Genomic DNA, 24941 nt, shown 5'->3' with positions numbered 1-24941 from the left:
AGCTTATTCAAGAAAACTGTATCTGCATATGCATACAATAGCAAACCTGTGAAAATTTGAGCTCAATTGGTCGTTGAAGTTGCGAGATAATAATGAAAGAAAAAAACACCCTTGTCACACGCAGTTGTGTGCTAGCGTTCAGATGCTTGATATCGAGACCTCAAATTCTAAATCTGAGGTCTTAAAATCTACTTCTTTCTTGCAAACTACGTCACTTCAAAGGGAGCCATTTCTCACAATGTTTTATACTATCAACAGCTCTTCATTACTTGTTACCAATTAAGGTTTTATGCTAACAATTATTTTGAGTAATTACCAATAGTGACCACTGCCTAACACACTGCAGGATAAACTTATTTACCTCCAACACCGTCTCTATCTCAGATGAATCCCTAAACGTTTCCATTTTTGGTGGCATGGCGTCCAGAATGCTCTGTATATTCTTCCTGTCCTTCTGAATCATTTCATCGGAAGGGTTACCATATCCAGTCAGGTGCGTACCCACAAACTGCAGACTCTCAATGACTTCCCTGGTACTGTTTGCTCCCTCCACCTGTTTATAATGTAAAGGTATGGATTACAGAGGCGCAGAAAAGGCCCGGTCACACAGGCCTCGATAATGAGAACGAATTGAGAATGTTAACAATGCATGCCCTCGATTGGTTGAATGAGCGTGGATGAATTCTGTGCGGAGCAATTCAACCAATAGAAAGTGTTTTCTTTGCGTCGTTACCGTTACCGTTTTCGTTATCGCTGCAGTGTGACTCGGCCTTTAGCCATTTTTAAAATGGCGACGGCTACGGCTAGATAGCCGCATCACCATGCATTGAAGTTCAGACTGTATATCCCAACAATCATAGCCTTAATTAGCTGTAGCCACCAGTTCGGATATGGCCTTAGTGCAACTAGGACTGTTCTGTTGAAAGGGTTGACAAAAGAATATAACAAGGGGGGGAGCAGGAAATGAGATTTGAAGAATATTCCTGATAAATGGCTTGCAGACCAGGGGTGGATTTCACAAAGAGTTAACACTAGTCTTATCTCTAGTTAGAATGAGTAACTCGTCCTAACTTAAGACTAGCCATACGTTTTTAATATCTCCTAGGACTAGTCCTACAGTTCGGACTAGTCCCAACTCTTTGTGAAATCGACCCCTGGTTCTTTCCCTCTTAATATTTTAAACCTGGGAACCTCACAGACGATACAATTGTTCAGGTGGTTTGCAGACTTAGTGCATCACCAAAAATACACTACAGGTTTGGACACATAATTTGGACTACTCCATTGTCCCTAGTGTGAAACTGTTTTTACTTCTTTCACAAATATTTGGGTCAAGAAGATTTTGCAGGTTTTTGAGAAAATCCTGAAATCAGGAAAAAATACACACCCCCCACCCATGACACCAGTGTAAGTGATGTGAACTCATAACTCATAAACTCTTTAACAACCCTACACCCGTTTCAGACAGGCGCTCCAGAGTCGCGCCGAACAAAATTCTGAATTAAGTACATGATCAGTTAAACGTCTGAAACAGTTAGGAGCAACTGGGCGCGCTAGAAGTCGAAAGATTGACTGTTGCAGTCGGTCGGAACTACTTGTGAGCACCTTGGTCATCAAGTGAGCAACTTTGTCATCAAGTAGTTTTTTTCATTTCCAAACTGGTTATGTCCTTTTTTTTTCTTTTATCAGGAAATTTCTAATGTCAAATTTTAACTTTTTTTTATCAAATTTTGTATTGTTTACCCTTTTTATTGTAAATTGTTGCAATTCAGTTTTAGACGTCGATCTTGTCATGAGCCAAACCTAATGTAAATGTTATGTTAAGTTCGCCTGTCTGAAACAAAATTCAAATTGGGTCGACCCCCCCAAGTCACTCCTAATCTATTTGGTTTGGCGCGACTCTTGAGCGCCTGTCTGATTCGGAAGTTATTTGGGACAATTAAGTTCATGAGACTTGCCCAGTCTTATTAGAGTATCAAAATACTTTCTCAAAGTCAAAGCAACATTCAGGCTAAGCAGATTATTTTGCTCCTACCTTATTGACAGCATCTTCTAGAGTGAAATCTGTGAAAACAAAGACACAATCAAGACTCCTCATTATTTTATTGGCTTTGAAAAAGAGCCGGTTTGGTCTCGACGCTTCGAACAGTATACTCTGCTCGTCTACAGAAAGAAAAGGCAAAGTCTGTTCGAAACAGAGTATAGGGTCAACTGTTTGAAACATCGAGACCAATCCGTCTCTTTTCAGAGACACTCCCTCAAAAGATATTTAATACATGGTTGTACTGACAAATTTACTATAATGAGAGTCAAATTGCACTCAAAATTATGGTAAGCATCAATGAACATGCGCACTACACTGTGTAAAGCACACAGGGACATTGACTCCCAAAATGGCGCAGTTGAGATTTTTAGGGCAATGGCATAAGGCGAGGTGGGTCGTTAGACTGTGTTGTTCCAATGTAAGCTATAAACAAGGCCACTGTTCTTTGCTAAATCTCACAAGGGCCCAACTTCATGGCTCTGCTTAGCAAGGAATTCTACGCTTACAGCCCATACTATTATGTGCTTTAAGGATGCCGTAAGCACAAAATTCTGCAGTAAGCAGAGTCATGAAATTGGAACCTGATGTGCTTGTTGTAGACTCCATTGTAGTTTCACTTGTAGTCATTAAAGTAGTTTTACTCGTTGTCTTTAGAGTAGTTTTACTCTGTGTGCTGGTCTTTGCCGTTGTCGTGCTGGTAGTAGGCGGGGTTGTAAGAAGTTTGGTGGTAGGCGGGGTTGTAAGAAGTTTGGTGGTAGGCTTCTCAGTTGTACTGTGTGTCTTTGTGGTTGGCATTTCTGTTAGTTTGTCTGTCATCTCTTCTGTTTTCATACCTGACGTTGAAGGCTTAACTGTTTCATATGTTTTAGGAGTAGTTTCTCCTGCCAAGGTTGTCGGCAAATGTTGCGTAGATGAGGATTCAGCCGTTGTGGCTGCAGCTGTGGTGGTTAGCTCTAGAGTTATTCATCGTAACATGCAAGGAGTGGAAAGGCATGCATAGTTGAATTAGTTCAGCGTTATTTTGATGGCGGTCAAAATAACAGTATGAAAAAGGCTTCATGGCAAAAGGGAAATGAAATGCTTCAAGGTTCAAAAATATGGATCAAATAAATGAATTCCATGAACATGCTCCATGATGCGAGAAGCATTCAAGAGTTAGCATGCAAAATAATCATAAATTATGTTTATATACGTTAATAAACTCACTAGTAGTAGTAGAAGTCCCTTCAAAAGTTGACCCAGTTGTGGGAACTGTTGTTTGCTCTGTGTGTGAGAGAGTCAGGATGGATAGATGGAAATAGGTTTTGTTTCTTTTAAGTCGGGGTGGGGTAGCCCTGGCGGCCAGCACAGAGGAATATAGCCCTATACAAGGCTAGGGTGGGGGTAAACTTCTGATGACTTAAAGCCATTATATACTTTCGGTAAACAGTATTGTCAAAGTCCCACACTTCGTGTATCACAACTTATATATAAAATAACAAACCTGTGAAAATTTAGGCTCAATCGGTCATCGGAGTCGGGAGAAAATAACGGGAAAACCCACTCTTGTTTTCGTGCGTTTCGCCGTGTCATGACATGTGTTTAAAATAAATCCGTAATTCTCGCTATCGAGAATTGATATTATTTAATGTTTTCTAAAAAAGTAAAGCATTTCATGGAACAATATTTCAAGAGAAGTATTTCACCATTACCTTCTGTAAACCCTGTAAATTATCTGTAAATCTGTGAACTTTTTTGTTTTCTGTACCGAAAGTGTATAATGGCTTTAACAGCTAATCTTTATTGGGAATTCCCAGCTCAACAGCAGTCAAAACTATTTTCTATAGTTTGCTTGAGGAAAGACTGAGGGTGGGAGGGAGTATCCAATAGGGGAAGGCCCAATTTTTCCAAGGGGTGCACCAATGAGCAATAAACTAGACCCATTGGTGCACTAAGCAGTGTATACATGATTTTTTTCAATGAGATTTGGGGAAGGGGGTCACTGCCTTAGAGTAGAGGCCAATTTCCTTTCCCCTTTTCTCTCTCCTCTTTTTCTAGATGTATCTGGATTTTTGTGTTGGGGGGAGGCACCTAGGAGCACTGGAACATTGTTGTTGGGGTAGGTGTGGAGGGGGCACATGCCCCAAGGCTCCCATTGCTTTGATGATGGGTAGAGATAGTAGGCCTACCAGTGAATTCTAATGCATTTTTGTGTTGTGAGTTGTAAAAAACGAATTTAGAACAGATTGAGTTCAGTGTTAAATTTTGGTGTTTTATCAGTTGATTCATTTACAGATTGACAAGATATCTACAGAAACATAAATAACGAACAAAAATGCTTTTACGGTTCAAACTTATTCATGGGATGATTTAATATGCTCAAGGAGGATTCCAGAGCAAAGGCATACTTAAAAAACAAAAATCCTAAACGAAATGAAATACAGAAATACTTATGGAAAACTCACTCATGGTAGAAGTTCCAGTTGTTGGGTGAGATGTGGTTGTCTCTGTTTTGAGAGTAATATTGGATATAAGTATATTATTTCGAAAAAACAAAACAAAAAATGAAATTTAATGTTGGGGGGGGGGGGTGTAATTTGATGCTTTTGGCACACATTTTTCAATTCTTTGAGATGTTGAAATTTTTAAACGTGTATTTACAAGTATTTTTAATGTCTTGACCTGGTACGTATTTTTGTTAAATTTTATTTAGAATATTTTTGCATTCTACTTTCAAACACAGCGCTGCCAACTTACCAACAGTGCCCGCATCGCTCGTAACGAGAAACGTTGTGCATCAAGACTAGCATACAGTACCCGAAAACAACTGGTTATAAACAGCTTCAGCTGGTTGTTATCAACCATTTAAACACCCTCACGTGATGTGCTCTCCACCAATAGGAATAGCGAAACTGTCTGAGGTATTTATGACTGTACTTGTACAAGCATTTTAAAAGTCTTTATTTAAGTATATTGACCTTGATTACTTTGCATCTAAGGGAAAATTACTTTCAAGCATATATGACAAAGAAATATCAAGAATAAAGAAAACTCACTCTCAGTGGAAGGAGATTCGGTCATTGTGTGAGCTGTTGTTGCCTCTGTTTTGAAAGTAATATTGGATAGATTTAAAAAAAATTAATATCTTGTATGTATTTTTAAAATGTTTATTCTTAATAATTGTGCACACTGCTGGATGAAGATTTCATGTTGTTTGATATCAATGTGACCAATAAAAACAAATTAATGAATGAATTAATGTTACTTTTCGTTTTTTTATTTAAAGAATAAAGATAACTCACTCTCAGTGATAGAATATTGAGCCGTTGTGGGAGATGCTGTTGTCTCTGTTTTGATAGATCAGATGTTGGAAGCAGAGTTTGTAAAAAAAATGAAGCCAAGCATTTCACACACTAGGGATTAGTAAAATTATGACCAGACAAGTCAGAGGGTCTTGTGTTTTTCAATTGATAAGTAATACAGATACTTCAACGTTTAATATCTTAAACAGAACAGATTATATCAAATCAGATTATATTATTATATCAGATCAACGTTTTGGCTTTGAGTCTGAAAAATACCTATTTTGAGTAATGAAGTATAATAATAACCCGAAAAGACAGATGACATAAATCTTCATTTATGTCTTAATTAATGCAACTATTTTTCAATTATAAACAGTTAAATGTATGTTGTCAGGACTAAGGAAGTGTTTCTCATTTTGATTCTGGTTTTGAAAACATGTGTTAGTTTTGTGATTTGTAAGTTTTTCATTAAAAGATCAACAAAATGGCCATGGAGGATGAAGCATTTCAGAGTACTCATGACCGAAAAATTATAAAATTATAAAATGAAACAAATTTTCAAACAAAATTATAGAACAATATAAAACTCACTCTCAGTGGTAGAAGATTGAGGCGTTGTGGGAGATGCTGTCGTCTCTGTTTTGGGAGTAAGATCAGATAGTTGGAAGCTAGGTTTGCAAAGAAAACTAAAGCGCTTGGAAGGTGAGAGGAGGGGAGGATCAATAAATATCTAGGCTTGGCTGCTTAATCTGAACCATGAATACTGTTGGTGTTACTGCAGCTCAATCAGCTCCATGTCAAATGACATGCAACTGCTTAGAGTCGCTGCAAGGGACACGATGGGCAGGGCCAAGTGGAGGAGAGCCATAGGGAGAAAGCAGGCCAACCCAGAACAGACTGGACATCAGCCTTAATACCGACATGATGAATCAATGACAAAATATGTTACACCCATTTGAGTCGCGCCGAACCAAATTCTGAATTGCATGAAAAGTTCTGACATCTTAAAAGCTAGGAGCGACTGGACGCGCTAGAAGTCGAGAGATCGACTCTGGAGTGCCTTGGTTTCAGACGTCGATCTTGTCATGAGCCAAGCCACTGTAAATATTACGTGAAGTTCACCTGTCTGAAACAAAATGTAATTTGGTTCGACCTAGAGTCGCTCCTAATCTACTTGGTTTGGCGCGACTCTGGCACGCCTGTCTGAAACGGGTGTTTGATATGGAAAATGTGGTGTGTGTGTGTTTTTTTTGGTTTTTTTTGGGTGGGGTCTGCATACAACGGGGGAGCAATGATTTTTCCGAGGGGGAGGGGGCGAATTCAAAGAGTAGTATAAAGGTATTGAGAACAGATTGAGGGCTCATTGCATGAAGCATTTCAGAGAAAATCCATGACCGGAAAAAAACATAAACTGAAACAAACTGTAAAATAAAATTATTGAATAAAACTCACTCTCAGCGGTAGAGGTCAATGCAGCCGTTGTGGAAGATGCTGTTGTCTCTGTTTTAAGAGTAAGATCGGATAGTTTGCAGCAGGGTTCGCAAAGAAGTGGGAGGGATAAACATATGTTGTGGCTTAGCAGTTAATCTTAAACAAAACAAAATTATTTGGTTTTACCCGTACTCTGATGTGTGTTTAAAAAACCTAAAGGCATATTACTCGGGTGGGATTCAAACCCATTCCCTTTTAAATTGTTGCAGTACCCGCTGCTAAAATATAGAATTCAACTGCATTTGGCTATCCGACAATCTTGATGATCTAGAGGTAAGACATCTGCTCTAGAAATACAAGTTCTTAAAATTAGAACCCCAACTAAGGAGATGACTGTGGTTTGGGTTTTTCACCACACCGGAATCAGAAGAGTATACAGTGCTTAAACACTAGACACCTTTGCTAATTGCCAAAGACCAGTATTTTCACTTGGTGTATCCCAACATGTATGCAGTAAATAACAAATCAGTGAAAGTTGTGGCTCAATTTGTCATCAAGTTGCAAGAGAATGATGAAAGAAAAAAACACTCTTGTTGCACTAAGTTCTGTGCTTTATACAAAAACCTAATAAAAGGCTTAAGGCCTGGAGTCTTTCAATATTTGAGTGAGAAATTACCTCTTTCTCAAAAACTATGTTACTTCAGAGGGAGCTGTTTCTCACAATGTTTCTCACAACATCTCTCCATTGCTCATTACTAAGTCAGTTTTTATGCAGAAACAATGTTCTTTACACCAGATGGAAATTTAACATCCATTAATGGATACTACTACGACTGCAGCCCATTGTATAGGGTGAGTTCGATCATGGAGATTCTAATTCTACCTTCAATGGCTCGATTAGCTTCCCCGGGTCGACCCCGCGGTGCTAGTCGGGGCGAGCTCCCGACAAGAGCTAATCGAACGATCACACTTGCCCTCTTGGGTGATGTCATTTACCTCTGGCCAGCCCCAAGTGATTCGTTCCACGAGCAGGGCACTGGGGGCTGACTCAGGTGAGCCCCTGGAATGACGTCAAAGCTACTCGAACGTACCGGGGGCAGACCGGGGTCGACTTAGACAAGCTAATCGAACGCACCCATTTTTTGCTTTGGAGATTGAGTTGGGGGTTGGGGCTGCATCCAAGTGGAGAGGAATGAAGCTTTATGAGGGTGGTTCAATGAGTAGTATAAAGGTATCGAAAACAGATTGAGTTCAGTTATAGTTTTGTGCTTCGTCAGGCTATAGTCATTCCAAGATTGATAAAAAAGCAGTAGGGAGCCTAAAGGAAGAAAAAATGCTTCAAGTTCAAGCTTCAAACAGATTAATGAAATGAACATGCTCAGTCAGAAGCATGCCATAGTTAGCGCATTCCAATGAAGAAAAACAAAATCAAACAAATTAAACAGAACGAAAATGAAAAAAAATGAAAAAAACCTTACCCATAGGAGTGGTTTGAGCCTCAGTCGTAGGATCAGGTGTTGTCTCCTCTGTATTGATTTCAAACATTGTAAAAAAAAAAGAGTAAGATATGAATAGATGAATATCGACCCCTTGGTACGTCACACACGGCGACTGTGCCATGCTCACTATTTTGGTGGGCAATAGCTTTATATGTAACTGCCGCGTCGCCTAAAATGCACACTTCACTGAATAACGCACAGTGACATCGCCACCAGTAGGCCCTATGGTGCATATAAGATTATTCTGATGATGACGTCGGGTGAATTGGGTCAATAGACCTTTCTATAGATGGATTGCACATGATATCATTAACCTCCATCTTTGATTAAACGTGCTCGCATGAAGGGCTTTGAGTTGTAAGTAGCACGTACACGCAAGCAATTTTCCATTGCTTATTGGTGAATATGGCGGTCGGTGGCGCTACGCGCAATCCATCTATTGCAACTGTCAGCCCAAGGTTTTGCCAATCAAGGTTGGAATACTATGGAAAAACAAAAAATTCAAAAAAAACAAACAGATTTTGTCACTGTGTTACACTAATAATATTCATGGAGTGATGGATTTGGTGGAATAAAGCAACCAATTGAAAGTTTGAAGAAAATTGTGAATTTTGTTAAAACTACAATTGAATGTCCACAAAGAGGTTTGGAAAGCAATTTATATGAACATTTTAATTTTAAAGCACCTACTAAATGTTGTGCATTACTATTAAAGAGCCACCAGTCGCGAAGCTGTATACTAACCAAGTGTGGTTTCCTGTTGTGTTGTGGTCATCATTTCAGTCTCGTTGAATCGATCGAGGCGTAGTATCATCATGTCATCTTCACTCAGAGGCCTAGTCCATATAGCGATGTTATCAAAAGCTGTGTATTCACAGCCCTCAGAAGCCAGTGGTTCCCCCGGTATAACGGTAGGAATGTCTGCCATGGATACACTCTCTGACGGCTCCCCGTTGACGTACATCGTCAGAGCTGTATGGATATGGGGAACTCAACGATTGTCAAAATGACTCTGATGTAGCCACTTAAGGGAATGTGTCTTTGTGTTTTTTTTAATAATAATAATAATAATAATAATAATAATTAAAACTTATAAAGCGCCATCTATCTAAGACTAAACTTATTTTATAATTCTATAATTGTTTATATATAAACAGTAAAACTAACAGGCCAAACAAGTTATAAAATTCTAAGGACATTCAATACCAGTATCTTTCCAGATAAAAACTTTGTTTGAAGTACTGCCAAACTCCAGAAAATAGCGTTTGAAGAGCCCACAAACTACCACCGATTGTTGCTGTTTAAATACTAAGCCAAATTCTAAAGTCAAAAATTATGACAAAGCATAAGAAACATGTTTTTGTTGTTTTCTAAAAAGAATTTACCATCTAGGTATTTCTAGCAGGTTTTTGACATGGTCATTTAGAGGATTGTTGTTTTCTAAAAAGAAATTACCATCTAGGTATTTCTAACAGGTTTTTGACATGGTCATTTAGAGGATTGAGCAGGATCGATTGTTTTTTTTTATGCTGAATTTCAATATACAAAGGTTTCATCACGGCAATGAACACATGCCTAAATAAGGATAGCACAAGATACATATTCAACTAATCAAATGACAAGGATCTATGTGTGAGTTATATCAATATTTGTTATAAGGCACTGGCCACCTTTGGTAATTGTCGAAGACCAGTCTTCTCACTTGGTGTATCTCAACATAAAATAACAAATCTGTGTAAATTTGAACTCAATTGGTCGTCGAAGTTGTGAGAGAACAATGGAAGAAAAAACACCCTTTTCACACAAGTTGTGTGCTTTCAGATGCTTGAGGTCTCCAAATCAATCAAAATCTTTAAGTGAGAAATTACTTCTTTCTCAAAAACTACGTTACTTCAGAGGGAGCCGTTTCTAACAATGTTTTATACTATTAACAGCTCTCCATTACCAATAGTGTCCAGTGCCTTGAAGTAATGTTTACTTTAAAGGTACTTGATCGTTTTTTCAAAAAAGATATCTTACTTGAAGTTTGATTGTCCCATGTCATTCCAAGATGGTTCCACATCCATGTGTGAGTAGCATTATAGGCCTCTAACGATTGCATCCTTCTTCCAACAGCATGGAAAGACACTGCGTTGTTGGCAGCATTGAACATAACCTAAAAAGCATACATCAAGCATGAGAGAGACAAGAGATTAAATTTGTTATAGATCTTATAGAATTGTTAGAAAAATAGAAAATATAACATTTTAGTGCATGAGAATCGCATAAACCCAAAGTATTCCTCTTTTTTTTTACCGTTACCGTTTGACTTTTTAAAAATCATTCATAAATGTAGATTATTACAATAAGCTATCCTGTGACAATTTTGTGATGAGATATTGCAAAAAATCTGGTGCGGTTATGTCCATCCACACAGGAAGAGTAATCGGTAAATGGAATACACAATCTGAGAAATATTGTACGCACAAATGTTTCTCAGATTAAAATGTTTTTTAATCACTGTCTCCAAAACCACATACTTCCCAAAATGTTAAACATCAACAGCTGCAGTGCTATTGTAAGTAAGTTTTTAGGGCAAACAATTAGGTATACCCCCCTTTATGATGGGCGTGTGTGTGAGTAGGTAATTACACATTCAAACCGGGACCTATAACAAAAGAGGACAATAAGGACGAGTCACAATGCAGCGATAACAAAAACGATAATGATAACGACACAAAGAGAACGCATTCTATTGATTGAATTGCTCCACCCAGAATACGCCCACGCTCATTCAACCAATAGAGGGCGTGCATTTTTAACGTTCTCGTTTTCGTTCTCGTTATCAAGTCCTGTGTGACCCGGCCTATAGAGTCCACATGTGGAAAACGTGTTAAAAACCTGATAAGAGCTTTTGCCAAAAGGAGTATAAACAAAAGAGAGACAATAGGAGGTCCACGGTTGCAGGCGTATACAAGCTTAGGTGTGTGGGTGCACATCGTCTTACATAGGTATAATATAAAGTGTGACATCACAGAGTACTAATGACCTACAGGTCTCAGGTTCAAGTCCCACTCTAGTCAGGTTTTCTAAATTCAACATCCAAAAATATTTTCTTTGAAAAATCTTGTTCAACAAAGCTTTGTTTTCCTTTTCTCCCCTCCCAAGCTTGCCCTTTCATCTCCACCCACTCCTTCCTACCCAAAATAGCATTCTCTTTGTCCCTTGAGGGTTGCCCCCACCCCCCCCCCCCTCCACCCTACAACCACTATTACCTGAAAGCCATCACTTGATGTGTCATTGAGGCTCAGTAACATGCAGTTAGAATCATCTTCCACTTCAGACCTGGTGGAATTCTTGAGGCTCAGCCAAAAGGCCACAGTAAAGCCATCCTCACAGGCCAGTGGGTCTGTTGGGCAGTTGGACGAACCGTATGCACTCAGAGTAATCTTAGGTGATTTAGAGCGGTCACCGGCCTCTTGCTTCAATATGGCCGCAATGCTGCCCTCGCCGTGAATACCTTTTGAGAGTTCAGAAATAATGCAGTGGTCAGTCCAAAGTCTGATTGGTCAATGGTCAAACTAGTCAATGTACAAAGGTGAATCAAGGCCCCCCCCCCCCCCGCCGACTTCCCCCTTTCCAAATAAAAAAGTAAGCAAAATAAACAACTTTTATCAAAGCTAGACTACACAAATGGTTCAAATTGGCATTCTACTAATAATGTTGGAATGCCGAAAAATTCAAAATTGTGGCTGGCAAATAAACTCCAAAAATCATGCAGACTGGCCTTGGAGATATTTTCAGAATGGAAACAATGTTTGCTTTGGATGGTTCTAGTACAATCAAGTTTACCTTTGTAGATAACCAGCTATGGGAGCAGAGGCTCATTATTAATTTCATGGCAAGGTTTTAATCAACACTTTTTGAAAAAGAGACTTTTTACCCTGAATCTGGCAGAACCCCCCCAGTATGTCTGGTGCGATAGTGGCGCCGTGCTCAAAATCCCAGCGGGCCAGGGAATTATTGTAGAGTTCTTCCACTGCAATTAAATAGACTGTTAATTAGTCAAAGGGAAACACCTTGTTGATTTGTTGTCTATGGTCATTCTGTGTCAATTCATCCCCAAGTGGAAAACTTTCAGTATCCTGCTGCCACCACTTTTCCACTTATATTTTCACCAAAAGGAATATCAGTGTATTTGGAGTTTAATTAGATACTATTTTAGTTATTTCATAACGAATGAAAACGGTGGCAAACGGAAACTTTTCAAAAATCAGAAGATCACACCTGCCCTTATATTTCTAAATTAAAAGATGAAGGGATGTGTCCCTCTCCACGTATGGCGCCATCACTTTTTCACTCATTTATGGATATGTCGTTAATTGAAGTGAATTAGATAGGCCAATACAATATTATTTCATATCAAAAGAAAAAGTCGTGGCGCCACCCGGAAACTTTTTCGACTCCTTTTTTCGACATTTTGTTATTATCGGTCGTACTTCCACCGCGACCGATAATAATGACAAAACTTCGGAAAATGGAGGGTATAACGGCGGGTATAACATATAAGTTTCCGCCCCAGTTACTGGGTCGAACTCACAAATCCGAAAAATGAACAATTGCTCAGATACAGAAACTAAATGATTCATTTGTACTTTCTGACCCACCTTACTTAGAACAAGATGCTTTCGGTAGAAACAGTTCATAATCTGCTGATCGAGTGGTGGGTATACATAACCTGCACGCGTTTTTCTGTTCGGTTCGTATTATATTGGGGGCGGCAGTTTCTGTCAAGTTGGTATTGTACAAGTATGGCGTGCAAAATGTCTCAAAATGTTGTGTGGGCACCGTTTCGGCCTTACACGAGTAAAAACCCACTTTCAGTATTTACAGGCAACTTGGAGGCATCATCAACTGCAGTGCATGCAACACAGGACCACTTTAGAAGCACATAGTCATTTTTGGAAGAAAATGTGTGAACATTTAAGTGGAATGGCTTTTCTTCTTTGAGATTGCCTGGAACTGGACCCAATTTCATAGAGCTCCTAAGCACAAAAATTTGCTTAGCATGAAATTTCTTCCTTGATAAAAACAGGATTACCAACCAAATTTCCATTTGTTGCATATTGCTTGTTACTGGTATTCAGCTGTTGTTTGCTCATCCTGAAAACCGTGTGAAGATTTGGTTGGTAATCCTGTTTTTATCGAGTCAGAAATTTCATGCTAAGCAATTTTTGTTGTGCTTAGCAGCTCTATGAAATTGGGCCCTGGTTGTCAGGTGTGACATGGGCGACATGTGACATGGGCCTTAAAATAACAAAGTTCGTCTTCTTTACATGATTACACGTATTATAAATACCTAATCTTTATTTTTCGTCATCAGTATTTTAAGCCTTTTTGTAAGAAACCCTTGATTGTCATCGCTATTTTATTTTGGAGATCAGTAATTGAGTATTTCCACGAGCAGTTACTTGTATGTAGGCCTGAGTTTTGTTGAAAATCAAACTAAAACGTTAGACACTTACTTTCCCGAAAATCGTTAGCCATCGATGAATATGTCGCAAAGAGTAGAACCTATGAGAAAAATAAAAAGTTAACACGTTGTCAATTATTAGGGCAAAGGGTTCAACCGAAAGTCATGGTCATCGAATTTCAATTAATTACGCGCGAGGGGGGGGGGGCATCCAGAAACGTTGGGGGGGGGGGGTGTTCAACGTCTACGCTAATTTCAGGTTTAATTTGCAGTTTTTAATTATTGATGGCGATCTATGTTGTGATGTTCACTGAGTGTGCTATAACACCTTGCTACTATTGTAAAATAGTTTTGCTCATTTTTACTGACGCACAAACTCATTCATTTTCAAAGCACCATGAAACAAAAAATTCTACTTCAAATTTAAAACATTAATTTAACCATTAGTTTAGACAACCAAAACAACAAGAGAGAGGGAAATAACACTCTTGTTACATCTACTCGTCCGGACTCTCCTGAAATTACATCACAAAATGTTCATGAATATGCAGGTTTTAATTTGCATGTAAAACAAATAGCTGTTTCGAGTATACTTGTATAGATCTGTCCACAGTATGTCACTCTAACAGGATTGGAGAATAATGGTAATTTCTCCAAATTTAGCATAAAAACTTAGTAACGTCTAATGGAGAGCTGTTGACAGTATAAAACATTGTGAGAAACGACTCCCTCTCTTATTTCTCACTCAAACATTTAACACGAAGACTTTGATTATGAACCTCAACGCAATTACTAAGGTGTACAGTGCCTTTAATGCGTTTTTAGGTTGTTTTTGCAAATTCAATATGAAGTTATATAAACAAAATTTACAGGCCATTGATGGATCGTGGTTTTCATTACTTCGCGTTACAGGTGCCATTCAGCCTCCCCTCCACACGAACCATCTACTCATAAAAGAGGGCGTCAACTTCGCTAAAAACATGACGTGAGTTACTGCCGCTTCATTAAATTCTGAGTTCTGGGTTTTCGGTGTTACTTTATATAAGAGCTCGCTATTATTATCATTACTGACGAAACCCGAGAACGAGAAAAGGGCGTTTATAATTATATCAGAATGAGCAAATGTGTGTGTTGATCCGTAAGAGTGAAGGGTGTGTATGGGATTAGTTGCACTGGCTGGTGGTACATCTGTACAACCTGTTGCTTTATTGGGGGGGGGGGGGTTCACGTCAATTTTAGCGACAAAATAAATGAGTTTCCCTAATTCATTCAAACTACAGGGTTTCTTTTAAGCTACCATCCCATTCAGTTTTGTTTTCGTTCACATTGGTATCGTTCTTCTCATTATTCTTTCATTTAGACGCACAAACTTATACATTTTCTCCATTCTTAAAGGCAGAGGACACTATTGGTAATTGACAAAGATCAGTCTTCTCAGTTAGTGTATCTTATCATATGCATAAAAAAACAAACCTGTGAAAATTTGAACTTAATTATATATATATATATAGAATGGTGTATTAAAAAATGTCATAAGCAGTCACATGCTGAATTGCAACAATTTACAATAAAAAGGGTAAACAATACAAAATTTGATACAAAAGTTATACATTGGTCGTCGAAGTTGCGAGATATTAATGAAAGAAAAAACACCCTTGTCACACGAAGTTGTGTGCGTTTAGATGGCTGATTTCGAGACCTCAATTTCTAAACTTGAGGTCTCGAAATCAAATTCGTGGAAAATTACTTCTTTCTCGAAAACTACGTCACTTCAGAGGGAGCCGTTTCTCACAATGTTTTATACTATCAACCTCTCCCTCATTACGCTAATAATTATTTTGAGTAATTACCAATAGTGTCCACTGCCTTTATTGTGAATTTCTGCTACCTAAACTGATGAAAACGATCCCTTGACCATTTCTGGGCTCTTGTGAAGATTGATTGATCTTTGCAAATTCAATAAAATGTGAATGATCTTATTTGACCAGGTGTGCTAAATTTCTAAAACTTAATTACTCATTACGAGTGGTGATCGAGTGTTGCATGCAAAGGAGCATTGTTTTGTCACGGACTCACGACCCAGGGGCAGGGGATGCTGAATGGAAACTGCCCTCTCAAATTTGGGGAAACAGCGGGGAAATTCGGGCACAGCAAAAAGGAAAAAAAAAATTGACAATATTTTATGCATTTATGTTTGGATACACAAAGTTAGATTACACGAAGTGTGGGCCTTGAACAATACTGATTACCGAAAGTGTCCACTGGCTTTAAGCGGAATAAGGCATTTGGTTTGCCCAAAATTTGACACACAACATAATCCCAAAATATCGATGCTGCATAATGTATGTAGGTTCAGTGCATGCATGCTCGCTTACACGCGCACATACATGAACAGTACAGTGTCATTATACATGTCCGTCGGCGGTTTTTGCATAGCCCCGGACACGATTGCATATATGCAAAAGTGTCCGGAGCGGACAGTATTGCATGGCGGACACATTTGCATCGAACACCCACATTCATTTTCAAACAAAGTTTACCGAGCCGGGTGTTAAATTCACAGGATTTTGTATATATTGGCAAGAACTACCTCCTAACATTGATCATCAATCTTGACAACCTATAAGGATTGCATTCTTTGAACAATCAATCATGTATCGCACCATTGCTAACCATTTATTGAAGCCTTTAACAAGTTAAATAATGATTAACTCAGTATCGTTTCTTGGGTAGATGATTTTTAGGGCACTTTTCTTTCTACTTTAAAGAGGCACACCACCTCACGACCCCTATATACACATGAAGTGCAGTGTTGTTTTCAAAATTTGACAAAATATTAACCACAAATGACTTATGAATCTGCATGTTCCACAAAATATGGAATAATTTCCCCCTAGTAACAAGCTTCCACAGCGCACGATATGTAGCAAACTAACGCCAATTAAGCGACTTCGGCTCTACAATAAACAGTTTAATTAAACAATCAATTTTAACATTATTGTATTCAGGTACCTCAACGTAAACAACTGATTGAGACGGGGAAAAAAGTAATAAAGTCGTGTATAATTTTGAATTCAGAGGAAGCCGTTCTCTCAATGTGTTTTTACAATCAGTCTCCATTGCTCTTTACCAAGTAAGTTTTCCTAGCACAATTATTTTGAGTGATTACCAATGGTGTCGTGTTTTTAACACTGATCATGAGCCCCCTCCTCTGAACGCTTCCCGGTGACATCGAGGGGCTAAAAGCTTTTTCTGTCAGTAAGCAGGATCATAAGAGTATGATATAATGAGATGAAAAAATACAACAGGTAAACAACTTTTACACTCAGAAAAAAAAAGCCGGTTTCAAGCAATTTGACCGCGCATCGAATTTGAGCAGACCTTCGGAAAGCGTTGCCCAGCGACCATGCCAGTGGAGTCCACACTTGCGCGCCGTCATGCCACCTACCACTGATGCCAAGTTTGCCGTGCGTTGTTTTCGTTCCCTTGGAACGTGAGAGCAAGTCAGTGGTGTAATTTTCTCAGGTGAATATCAACATAATCTAACAATTAAATGCACTGGACACTAATAACGATTGAAATTAAATGTTAGCATAACAACTTAAATGACTTAATTTCAGAGGGAAACATCTCACAGAAAACCCCCCAAACATTTTAAAATGTTGTTAAGCTTTTAAACTCAAATTAAATAGCGGTGTGTTTTGTCTTTACCAGTCCTGTATAATAACCTTAAATTCTTATGTCACAACATGTTCAATGGCGAATTCGCGCGTGTAACGAGGCGATGGTTAATAGTGTTAATCTTTATAGCGTGTAGTCGCTTGAGAAAATGCAATTAGCTGTTGCAAACTGCTTACCAACCTATAATGCGAAAACGTAGTTAATGGCCTGACGTTTCGACCCTGAGTATATTTTCTCTTATGGATCTCATTACACTGCACAAACTGGAGTGTTATAATTGGCACCATGGATGTTGTCACAGATACCGAAGAGGGAATTACAATTGACATCATAAGGTGTTAACTATAACGCCAATAATTGTGTAGAAATTAGTGTTATTTAAACACCACCTTCTAAAACGTGACCTTCCCTTTATAGTGCGGGTTTGTTTCCTTTACATTTTAAATCAATGTACATGGGCCCAAGTGGTCCTAACAATGTTTGAAGGCGCGAGACTTGAAGGTCCATCAAATTGGTCCCGTAGTTACGAGTGCGAATCTCTCAGTTAAAGCCATTATATACTTTCGGTAAACAGTATTGTCCAAGGCCCACACTTCGTGTATCACAACTTCTATATAAAAAAACAAACCTGTGAAAATTTAGGCTCAATCGGTCATCGGAGTCGGGAGAAAATAACGGGAAAACCCACCCTTGTTTCCGCACGTTTCGCCGTGTCATGACGTGTTCAAAGTAAATTTGTAATTTTCGCTATCGAGAATTGATATTGTTTTAATGTTTTCTCAAAAAGTAAAGCATTTCATAATGGCTTCAAAGGAACATATCATATTAAGTAAGAACAAAAACCGTCTAAGATCACAAATTGACATTAAAAGCTTAGGCTACACGGTCTACTGATGATGATGGACTAACATCCCTTGAAATTCTCGTTTGGAGTTTATCGCTCAATGAGGGTTTCATTCATTTTGTTTTTTAATCGATGTCATGAAAAATGTGTAATCGTTTTTGTTTCCCAATATTTTTTTTTTGTGTTTAATATAAAAAAACATTCTCTCGACAAAGACTGCCGATCGATCTCTTAAATATACTTCTACAGGTTTGTCAGTATATGTATATGGTCGGTTACATGTAGTGCTTACATTGCCAGCAACTGTTTTGTTAGCAAAAAAAACCCAAAGTTCTGTAATGTTCCTTTAAGGATTTTGTATTTTTAATGCCCATTAGTGCTTTTATAGTTTTAACTGCTTGTATAGTTCTATATTTTTATACTGTATGCCATGTTTTAAAAATGTCCATCTGTAATGTCCCTTTTTGTCTCTTCGTAAATTGTGGCATCAGGAGATTAACTCGATAGTAATTTAGTTTACTTTTTTAAAATCCTTCAGGGGTGCTGCTTTTTTTGTTATTGTATTGTATGTTCTTGTTTTTGTTTTCTTCTGTTCTTATTGTCTGTGCTTGAATTTTTGCCTGTGAAATTAATAAATGAAATGAAATGAAATGAAGGATTAATGACAACCTTTCTAACGTTCAACTGCGATAAAACCGGTTTAGTAATCTATACCCTCCATGGATCAATACTCTGTCTCCTCTATAATTATGGGCTCATCAACATCATCATTATAGTTTCCGGTAACTGTCTTGAAAACTGAACATCAAAAACAGCTTAACAAATTGTGCGCTATACTTAGCCTTTTGTTTGTTATTCATGATAAAACATAATAAGTTGTAGATTGACTTGAAAATGTACTTGAAAAGAGATGTGATGTTAGAATCGATGAAACTAAATGCCACTATTGTTAGTTTTCATGTTATTTTTGTCTAATCATCAGCTAACTTTGTTTTTTTCATCTAATGTTTTCGTTTTGTTTTTGTTTACAAAACTCAATTCTACCTTGAATAGGCCTACACTGTACTTTTGTTTACTGCTGTGTGACATCTTGCGCATTTTTGGTATGTCGAATAAAATTCACAAGTGCGTTCCGCTATGTTTTCTGTTCCCACTTTCGACCGACCCCATTTTCTGCTTCTCAGTATATAGACTTGTTTGCCCTTCTTTAAAATAGAAACAATAGTCAATACTCGAGTGTGCATACCCTAGCTGCGCAATTTGGCATGACCATGGCCGGTGTCCGCCATGCAATACTGTCCGCTCCGGACACTTTTGCATATGCAATTGGGTCCGGGGCTATGCATAAACCGTCCGGCGGACTTGTACATGACTGTACACGTATGTGCGCGCGTAAGCGAGCGCATGCACTGGCAACATGAATATTCACGTATTTTATGATTGCAGCGAATACCCAACGGCCGAACATTTCCCATGTCATTCATGACATGCACTTAGCCTGTAACAGAAATGGCGAACGTGTTCCGTCGACCAAGGGCGTTTAATTTACTGTAAGGACGGTTTTGCACAGGGGCGGACACAACTGCATATGCAAATGTGTCCGGGCGGACACAATTGCATCATGCAGCAGCGTCCGGGCGGACATGACTGCATATGCTAAACCGCCCGGCGGAATGCCATCCAGATAGTATTGCATAGAAGACAAAATATGGAATGAAAATAATGATTTGGATCTGAAATAGGTTTTGTATAAATAACTATATTAATAATTGCGATTCTTATGCTTGATTGTCACTCCATATAGCACTTATATAATGAGGATTTCGGTCACTTGGCAATATTAGCCCCCCCCCCCTATGCACGATCAATTTTCTATCTATTAAAAGAAATGCACAGAAATCAGGTCTCGGCCTAAAATAATTATTCTCTGTTAATTTTCAAACTCTAGGTCTAATGCTTATCAAGAATAAAACGTTTAAGTTGTGCAGACCAGCTAAAAAGAACGATGATTCCTGCAACAATGGACAACATCAATATCACTTTAAAATCTCAGTTTAGTTTCGAACATGGAGCGAAAATAATGAAATAGAGTATTTTATTTTGTATTGCGTGTTTAATTTTGTGATTATTACGCTTAATTGTCACTCCGACCATAATAATAGCACAAATGATGATTTCGGTCACTTGGCAATATTATGCAAGATCTATTTACCATTTCCCACTTCTAAAGCTCATAGTATACTAGCATATGCTTGAGTTATATGCTTGAGTTACTTCTATAAACTAAGATGATTAATGGGTAAAATTGTATTTTTTAATGACCATTTTGAGAAACAATTCCCTTCAAAGGAATGTGTTTTAGTCAAGATAAAAATAAAAACACGTTACAATATCACAGACGTTTTTTTTTTGTATTCTTCAAATTGTGTATTGTAATTACGGATTATTCTTTCTCCATAGACACAACCTCTCCAGATTGTCGGCAACATCCTAAAAATACTACCACTTTTTTAAAGAAATTTTGAACGTACATTCGTCCGGTTCCAAAACCTAGTGTATACTTTGCCTTTAACATTGGTAAGAAGGACCGTCTCTCGATCAACCAAAGCCAACTGATTCGTTAGTGAGGAAGGTTCATCCGCTTTTAATTGTTTATATTGGTTCTAAGAATCTTAGCCACCTCTTTGATTGCAAACTATACCTTTGATTTGGCTATAATTTTCCCGGTTTTTCTTCCTTCCCTTAACCCTTTGCTCCCGTTTTTTTCTACAATTTGATATTGTTTTTGTTTTGTATTTGTTTATGCTTCCAACGAAGGTCCGATTTGGATCGAAAGCTAAGGACGTCTACCCTACTCGTTTCGTATGTCCCTGTTATACTGGTCCCTATTACACATTGTTACTATTCTTATTGTTACCGTACAATCGTTATACAGGGCGCAATTTATTTGTAGATAACGTTTATTCAACATATCAGACACAGTTTACGCATACAGCAATAAAAATGAAATATAACTCAAATTAATGACAAATAAGTCCATCCATCATTTGTAATGTGTGTTGTAGTGACTTTCAAAAATATATATATAACAACACGATGTTTTTGCTCGACATTTTTATGGTACTAAAATTCTGAATTAGTGTGTGAATAAATATGATTTATAAAATAGCCTTTCTTTTCCCTCCCTGATCGGGCGATATATCTATCCGATTTAATAGATTTTCGCGGTCATTCTTTGGAAAATAAACAGCCAATTTAAAAGTAACTTTATTCTTCTTCGCACGCCAAATTGAAAGCACATCAAACAGAACGTGCAATTTCACTTACGGGGAATGTATACGTTTGGTAAACCCTGTTAAAATTAACTGCATTCAAAACTACTTGGTTAAAAGTAGAGCAGCTTTCGATAGCATAAAGCATTTTGAGAATCATTTCCAGTCTTCGAAGTAATGTGGTTATGAAAAAAGATACAAGTTTCTATCCCCAACAAATTTGAATATGAGAAATAAAATGTTCACGGGTTAGTTTGAAATTACGGGCTACATTGATTAAAGATTAAAACAATCGAACGGTTCGTAAAAACCAAAAGGCGTACATTCCTTTTAATGTGTAAGCAGTATTTGATTAAGAACAGACAACCGTTCAATTTAACAATCTACGCAAACAGTTTTCAGATTCGCTGCAATTTTTCGCAGAAATCTCAATGTTTGACCTACTCTGCTAAATTAATCAGCGCGCCTCAAGTGTAATTTAAATGCTATAATTCACACTGCTCAAAGTAAAATAGAATGAATATTTTGTTTGAACAAAAGAGACAGAATCACCAGAAAACGAATTCATGAAAGTGAAATGTAGGGGGGGGGGGGTGTCGAAAAAAAAAAAACGTTGTTAAAATTTTAAAGATAAATGAGATGGATTGCTATAATGTGGATGCGTCTATTGAGCGAGGAAAGTCCTTGGAAAAGTCAATATTCGCAGTCAATTTTCGACCGAATTAACACACAGGCGTACTTGAGATTCCCCGAAAAACAATCGGGTACAGAGCTTGAAAGTGTGGAAATACAACTCTAAATTTAGCGGTAAAAAAATATTGTTCCCATATTGTGACTATGCAAACCGGCTTTTACAGCAAGTTCTTTGAGAACTAAACCAGACATCGTACGACAATAGTACGAGAAAATTGTACTACATAACTAAGATAGGTTTTCTTACCAACAAAAAAAGACATAATGGTATATTAAAAAAAAAACCAGTTATTGCCATGACGTTTCTACCCTAGCAGAGTCTATCTTAATGTTTAAATGAAAACCTTTGAGAAAGATTCTGTTAAAGGTCGAAACGTCAAACTAATTATTTTTCCCACATTTTATTACACGATGTTCATAAACCTTACGAAAGGTACCGCCGATACGAATACAAAAAATGCTCAAAAAATCGAAAATAAAATGAAGACATTCCAAGCAAACGCAAAAAAACTCACCAGTAAGACTGGACAAATCCAGCTGTTCCTCCATTGAAAACGCATGGTGTTCATCTCGAATGAACTACACCATTAAGATATCGCAAGAGGATCACCAACTGAGGCAGGATGCCGTGTTTAAACTGGTAACAAAAAGGCCAGAGTTCTCCTACCACAGTTACCAAAGCTAAAGCTTCACGTCGAATGGTCAATACGTTTACTGAGGCTGTATGGTGTTTACCAGGGCTGTATGGTGTAGACCTGAAACGGTGCGGCACTGCGTCGCCTCGTCAGCTAGCTTCCCCCGGCAACTTGATTGACATACGCTCTAACTATTATTGTTTAAAGGCCACGTGCGATTTTTGATAAAACAAAATGCAAATGACATCAGTGTATAAGTCTGTATAGGCTTGATTGTACCTGTTTTTAGACTTTACATAGTTATAGGTGTGATCAAGACTTATCATTGAATTTGAGAGGTTGGAGCGGATATCAAAATCATATGCAAAATAATTATCGATAAAATGATTGGTCCATTGGGTAATGCAAAAGTGAAGGATACGCACGGGGGGGGGGGGGGGGGGGGGGGGGGGTTGGTGGTGGCAAATTAAGTTTACCCACTGTCGTGGTGGTTCCTTCGGGGGTATAGAGGAAAGTGAAAGCCAGAGTGCAAACTCTTCGACTATCATGAGTATCAACACTCTTGAAGAACACATCAGCACGCCTTTGACGCAATTTACGTAGAAGCAGGGACATTATTTTGTATGCAGTCTAACGAAGTCCAGTTTCCACCATTGACAAGATGCTAGTTCTAATTATGGCGGCATTTGTTTTTCTCCGTATACTGTCACTGTCACTGTCGTAGGGCTTTTATAAATACGCTGTGTCTTGCTTTCACTAATAGTAAACTGTATGTTTGTTTTGACGATCTGATGTACTTTTTGTGAAATGTTGTGAATAAACCATTATCCCCCGGGATATATAAAAAAAAAAAAAAAAAAAAAAAAAAGACATGACGACGGGACCATGCCCATTGCATGTTGTTACCTTTAAAGGCATTTGACACCATTGGTAATTACTTTAATAATATTAGCATACAAACTTACTTGGTAACGAGCAACGAAGAGCTGTTGATAGTATAAAACATTGTGAGAAACGGCTCACTCTGAAGTAATTTCTTCAAGGCATCTGAAAGCACACAACTTGTGCGACAAGGGTGTTTTTCTTCCATTATTCTCTCGCAACGTCGACGACCAATTGAGATCAAATTTTCACAGGTTTGTTATTTTATGCATATGTTGTGATACACCAAGTGAGAAGACTTGTTTTTGACAATTACCAAAGGTGTCCAGTGCCTTTAATGTGTTTGCAACGCTACGCCTGTCAGTAAAGTGTGCGTGTACATTGCGTAAACTAGATTGAGGATCATACCAGTGGATAATGTCTATACACCAATAGGGTGTGTCGTCATTATAATATTTATTTTGAATTAAAGATTACTATAAATGGGGGGGGGGGGATAAATAAATGGTTACGCCTTGACCGTTTGCCATAAAATACAAATACATGTCTATTGTTGGAGGAGTCAGTTTAGAAAGAGGCAGGAGGAAAAAAATAGGTCAACCTCTGGTTAATTATCCATCCAAAATGTTGAAGCTCCTTGGCATCTTGAAAGACATTGGTAATTGTCAAAGACCAGTCTTTGAACTTAATGTATCTCAACACGTGCATAAAATAACAAAACTGTGAAAATTTGAGCTTAACTGGTAGTTGAAGTTGTGAGATAGTAATGAAAGAAAAAAATCACCCTTGTCGCACGAAGTTGTGTGCGTTCGGATGCTTGATTTCGAGACCTCAAATTCTAAATCTGAGGTCTCGAAATCAAATTCGCGTAAAATTACTTCTTTTTCGAAAACTACTACGTCACTTCAGAGGGAACCGTTTCTCACAATTGTGTAAACTATCAACCTCTCCCCATTACTCGTTACCAAGTAAGGTTTGATGCTAATAATTATTTTGAGTAATTACCAATAGTGTCCACTGCCTTTAAACGCAGAGTGGACTGCATTTATAAAATGTGTACGAACTGTGCACCAAAGAGTATAGAGTACACAGTACTTAGTTTAATGTTAAAGCTAAAGCACTTAATGTTAAAACAACCCTCGCATAATTTTTGTTGAAGTCCAATTCTGGTGTCGTAAGAATTATAATCATTGGTTGAGTTTTTCATTTTGAAATCATATTTAA

The 24941-nt window shown here is 38.0% G+C and overlaps 1 protein-coding gene across 1 annotated transcript in view; it reads right to left on the bottom strand.

The window, feature by feature from the left end:
* Positions 1 to 22894, bottom strand: part of LOC117299189 (adhesion G protein-coupled receptor F4-like) — a 39565-nt gene extending 16671 nt beyond the window's left edge. Inside the window, exons 1-16 of the mRNA XM_033782652.1 lie at positions 22716 to 22894; positions 13763 to 13811; positions 12181 to 12276; positions 11513 to 11757; positions 10278 to 10413; positions 9003 to 9230; positions 8238 to 8285; positions 6781 to 6828; positions 5920 to 5964; positions 5326 to 5370; positions 5080 to 5124; positions 4489 to 4530; positions 3251 to 3307; positions 2878 to 2997; positions 2036 to 2064; positions 362 to 553 (exon numbers count right to left, since the gene is read on the bottom strand). Of these exons, the coding sequence (XP_033638543.1) occupies positions 362 to 553; positions 2036 to 2064; positions 2878 to 2997; positions 3251 to 3307; positions 4489 to 4530; positions 5080 to 5124; positions 5326 to 5370; positions 5920 to 5964; positions 6781 to 6828; positions 8238 to 8285; positions 9003 to 9230; positions 10278 to 10413; positions 11513 to 11757; positions 12181 to 12276; positions 13763 to 13811; positions 22716 to 22769 (1479 nt within the window). The 5' untranslated portion in view covers positions 22770 to 22894. The remainder of the gene's footprint in view (positions 1 to 361; positions 554 to 2035; positions 2065 to 2877; positions 2998 to 3250; positions 3308 to 4488; positions 4531 to 5079; positions 5125 to 5325; positions 5371 to 5919; positions 5965 to 6780; positions 6829 to 8237; positions 8286 to 9002; positions 9231 to 10277; positions 10414 to 11512; positions 11758 to 12180; positions 12277 to 13762; positions 13812 to 22715) is intronic.
* Between the last annotated feature and the right edge of the window lie 2047 nt (positions 22895 to 24941).

Source organism: Asterias rubens, chromosome 1, assembly GCF_902459465.1.
Source record: "Asterias rubens chromosome 1, eAstRub1.3, whole genome shotgun sequence".
Classification (NCBI taxonomy): domain Eukaryota; kingdom Metazoa; phylum Echinodermata; class Asteroidea; order Forcipulatida; family Asteriidae; genus Asterias; species Asterias rubens.
This window is presented reverse-complemented; position numbering and strand designations above follow the sequence as displayed.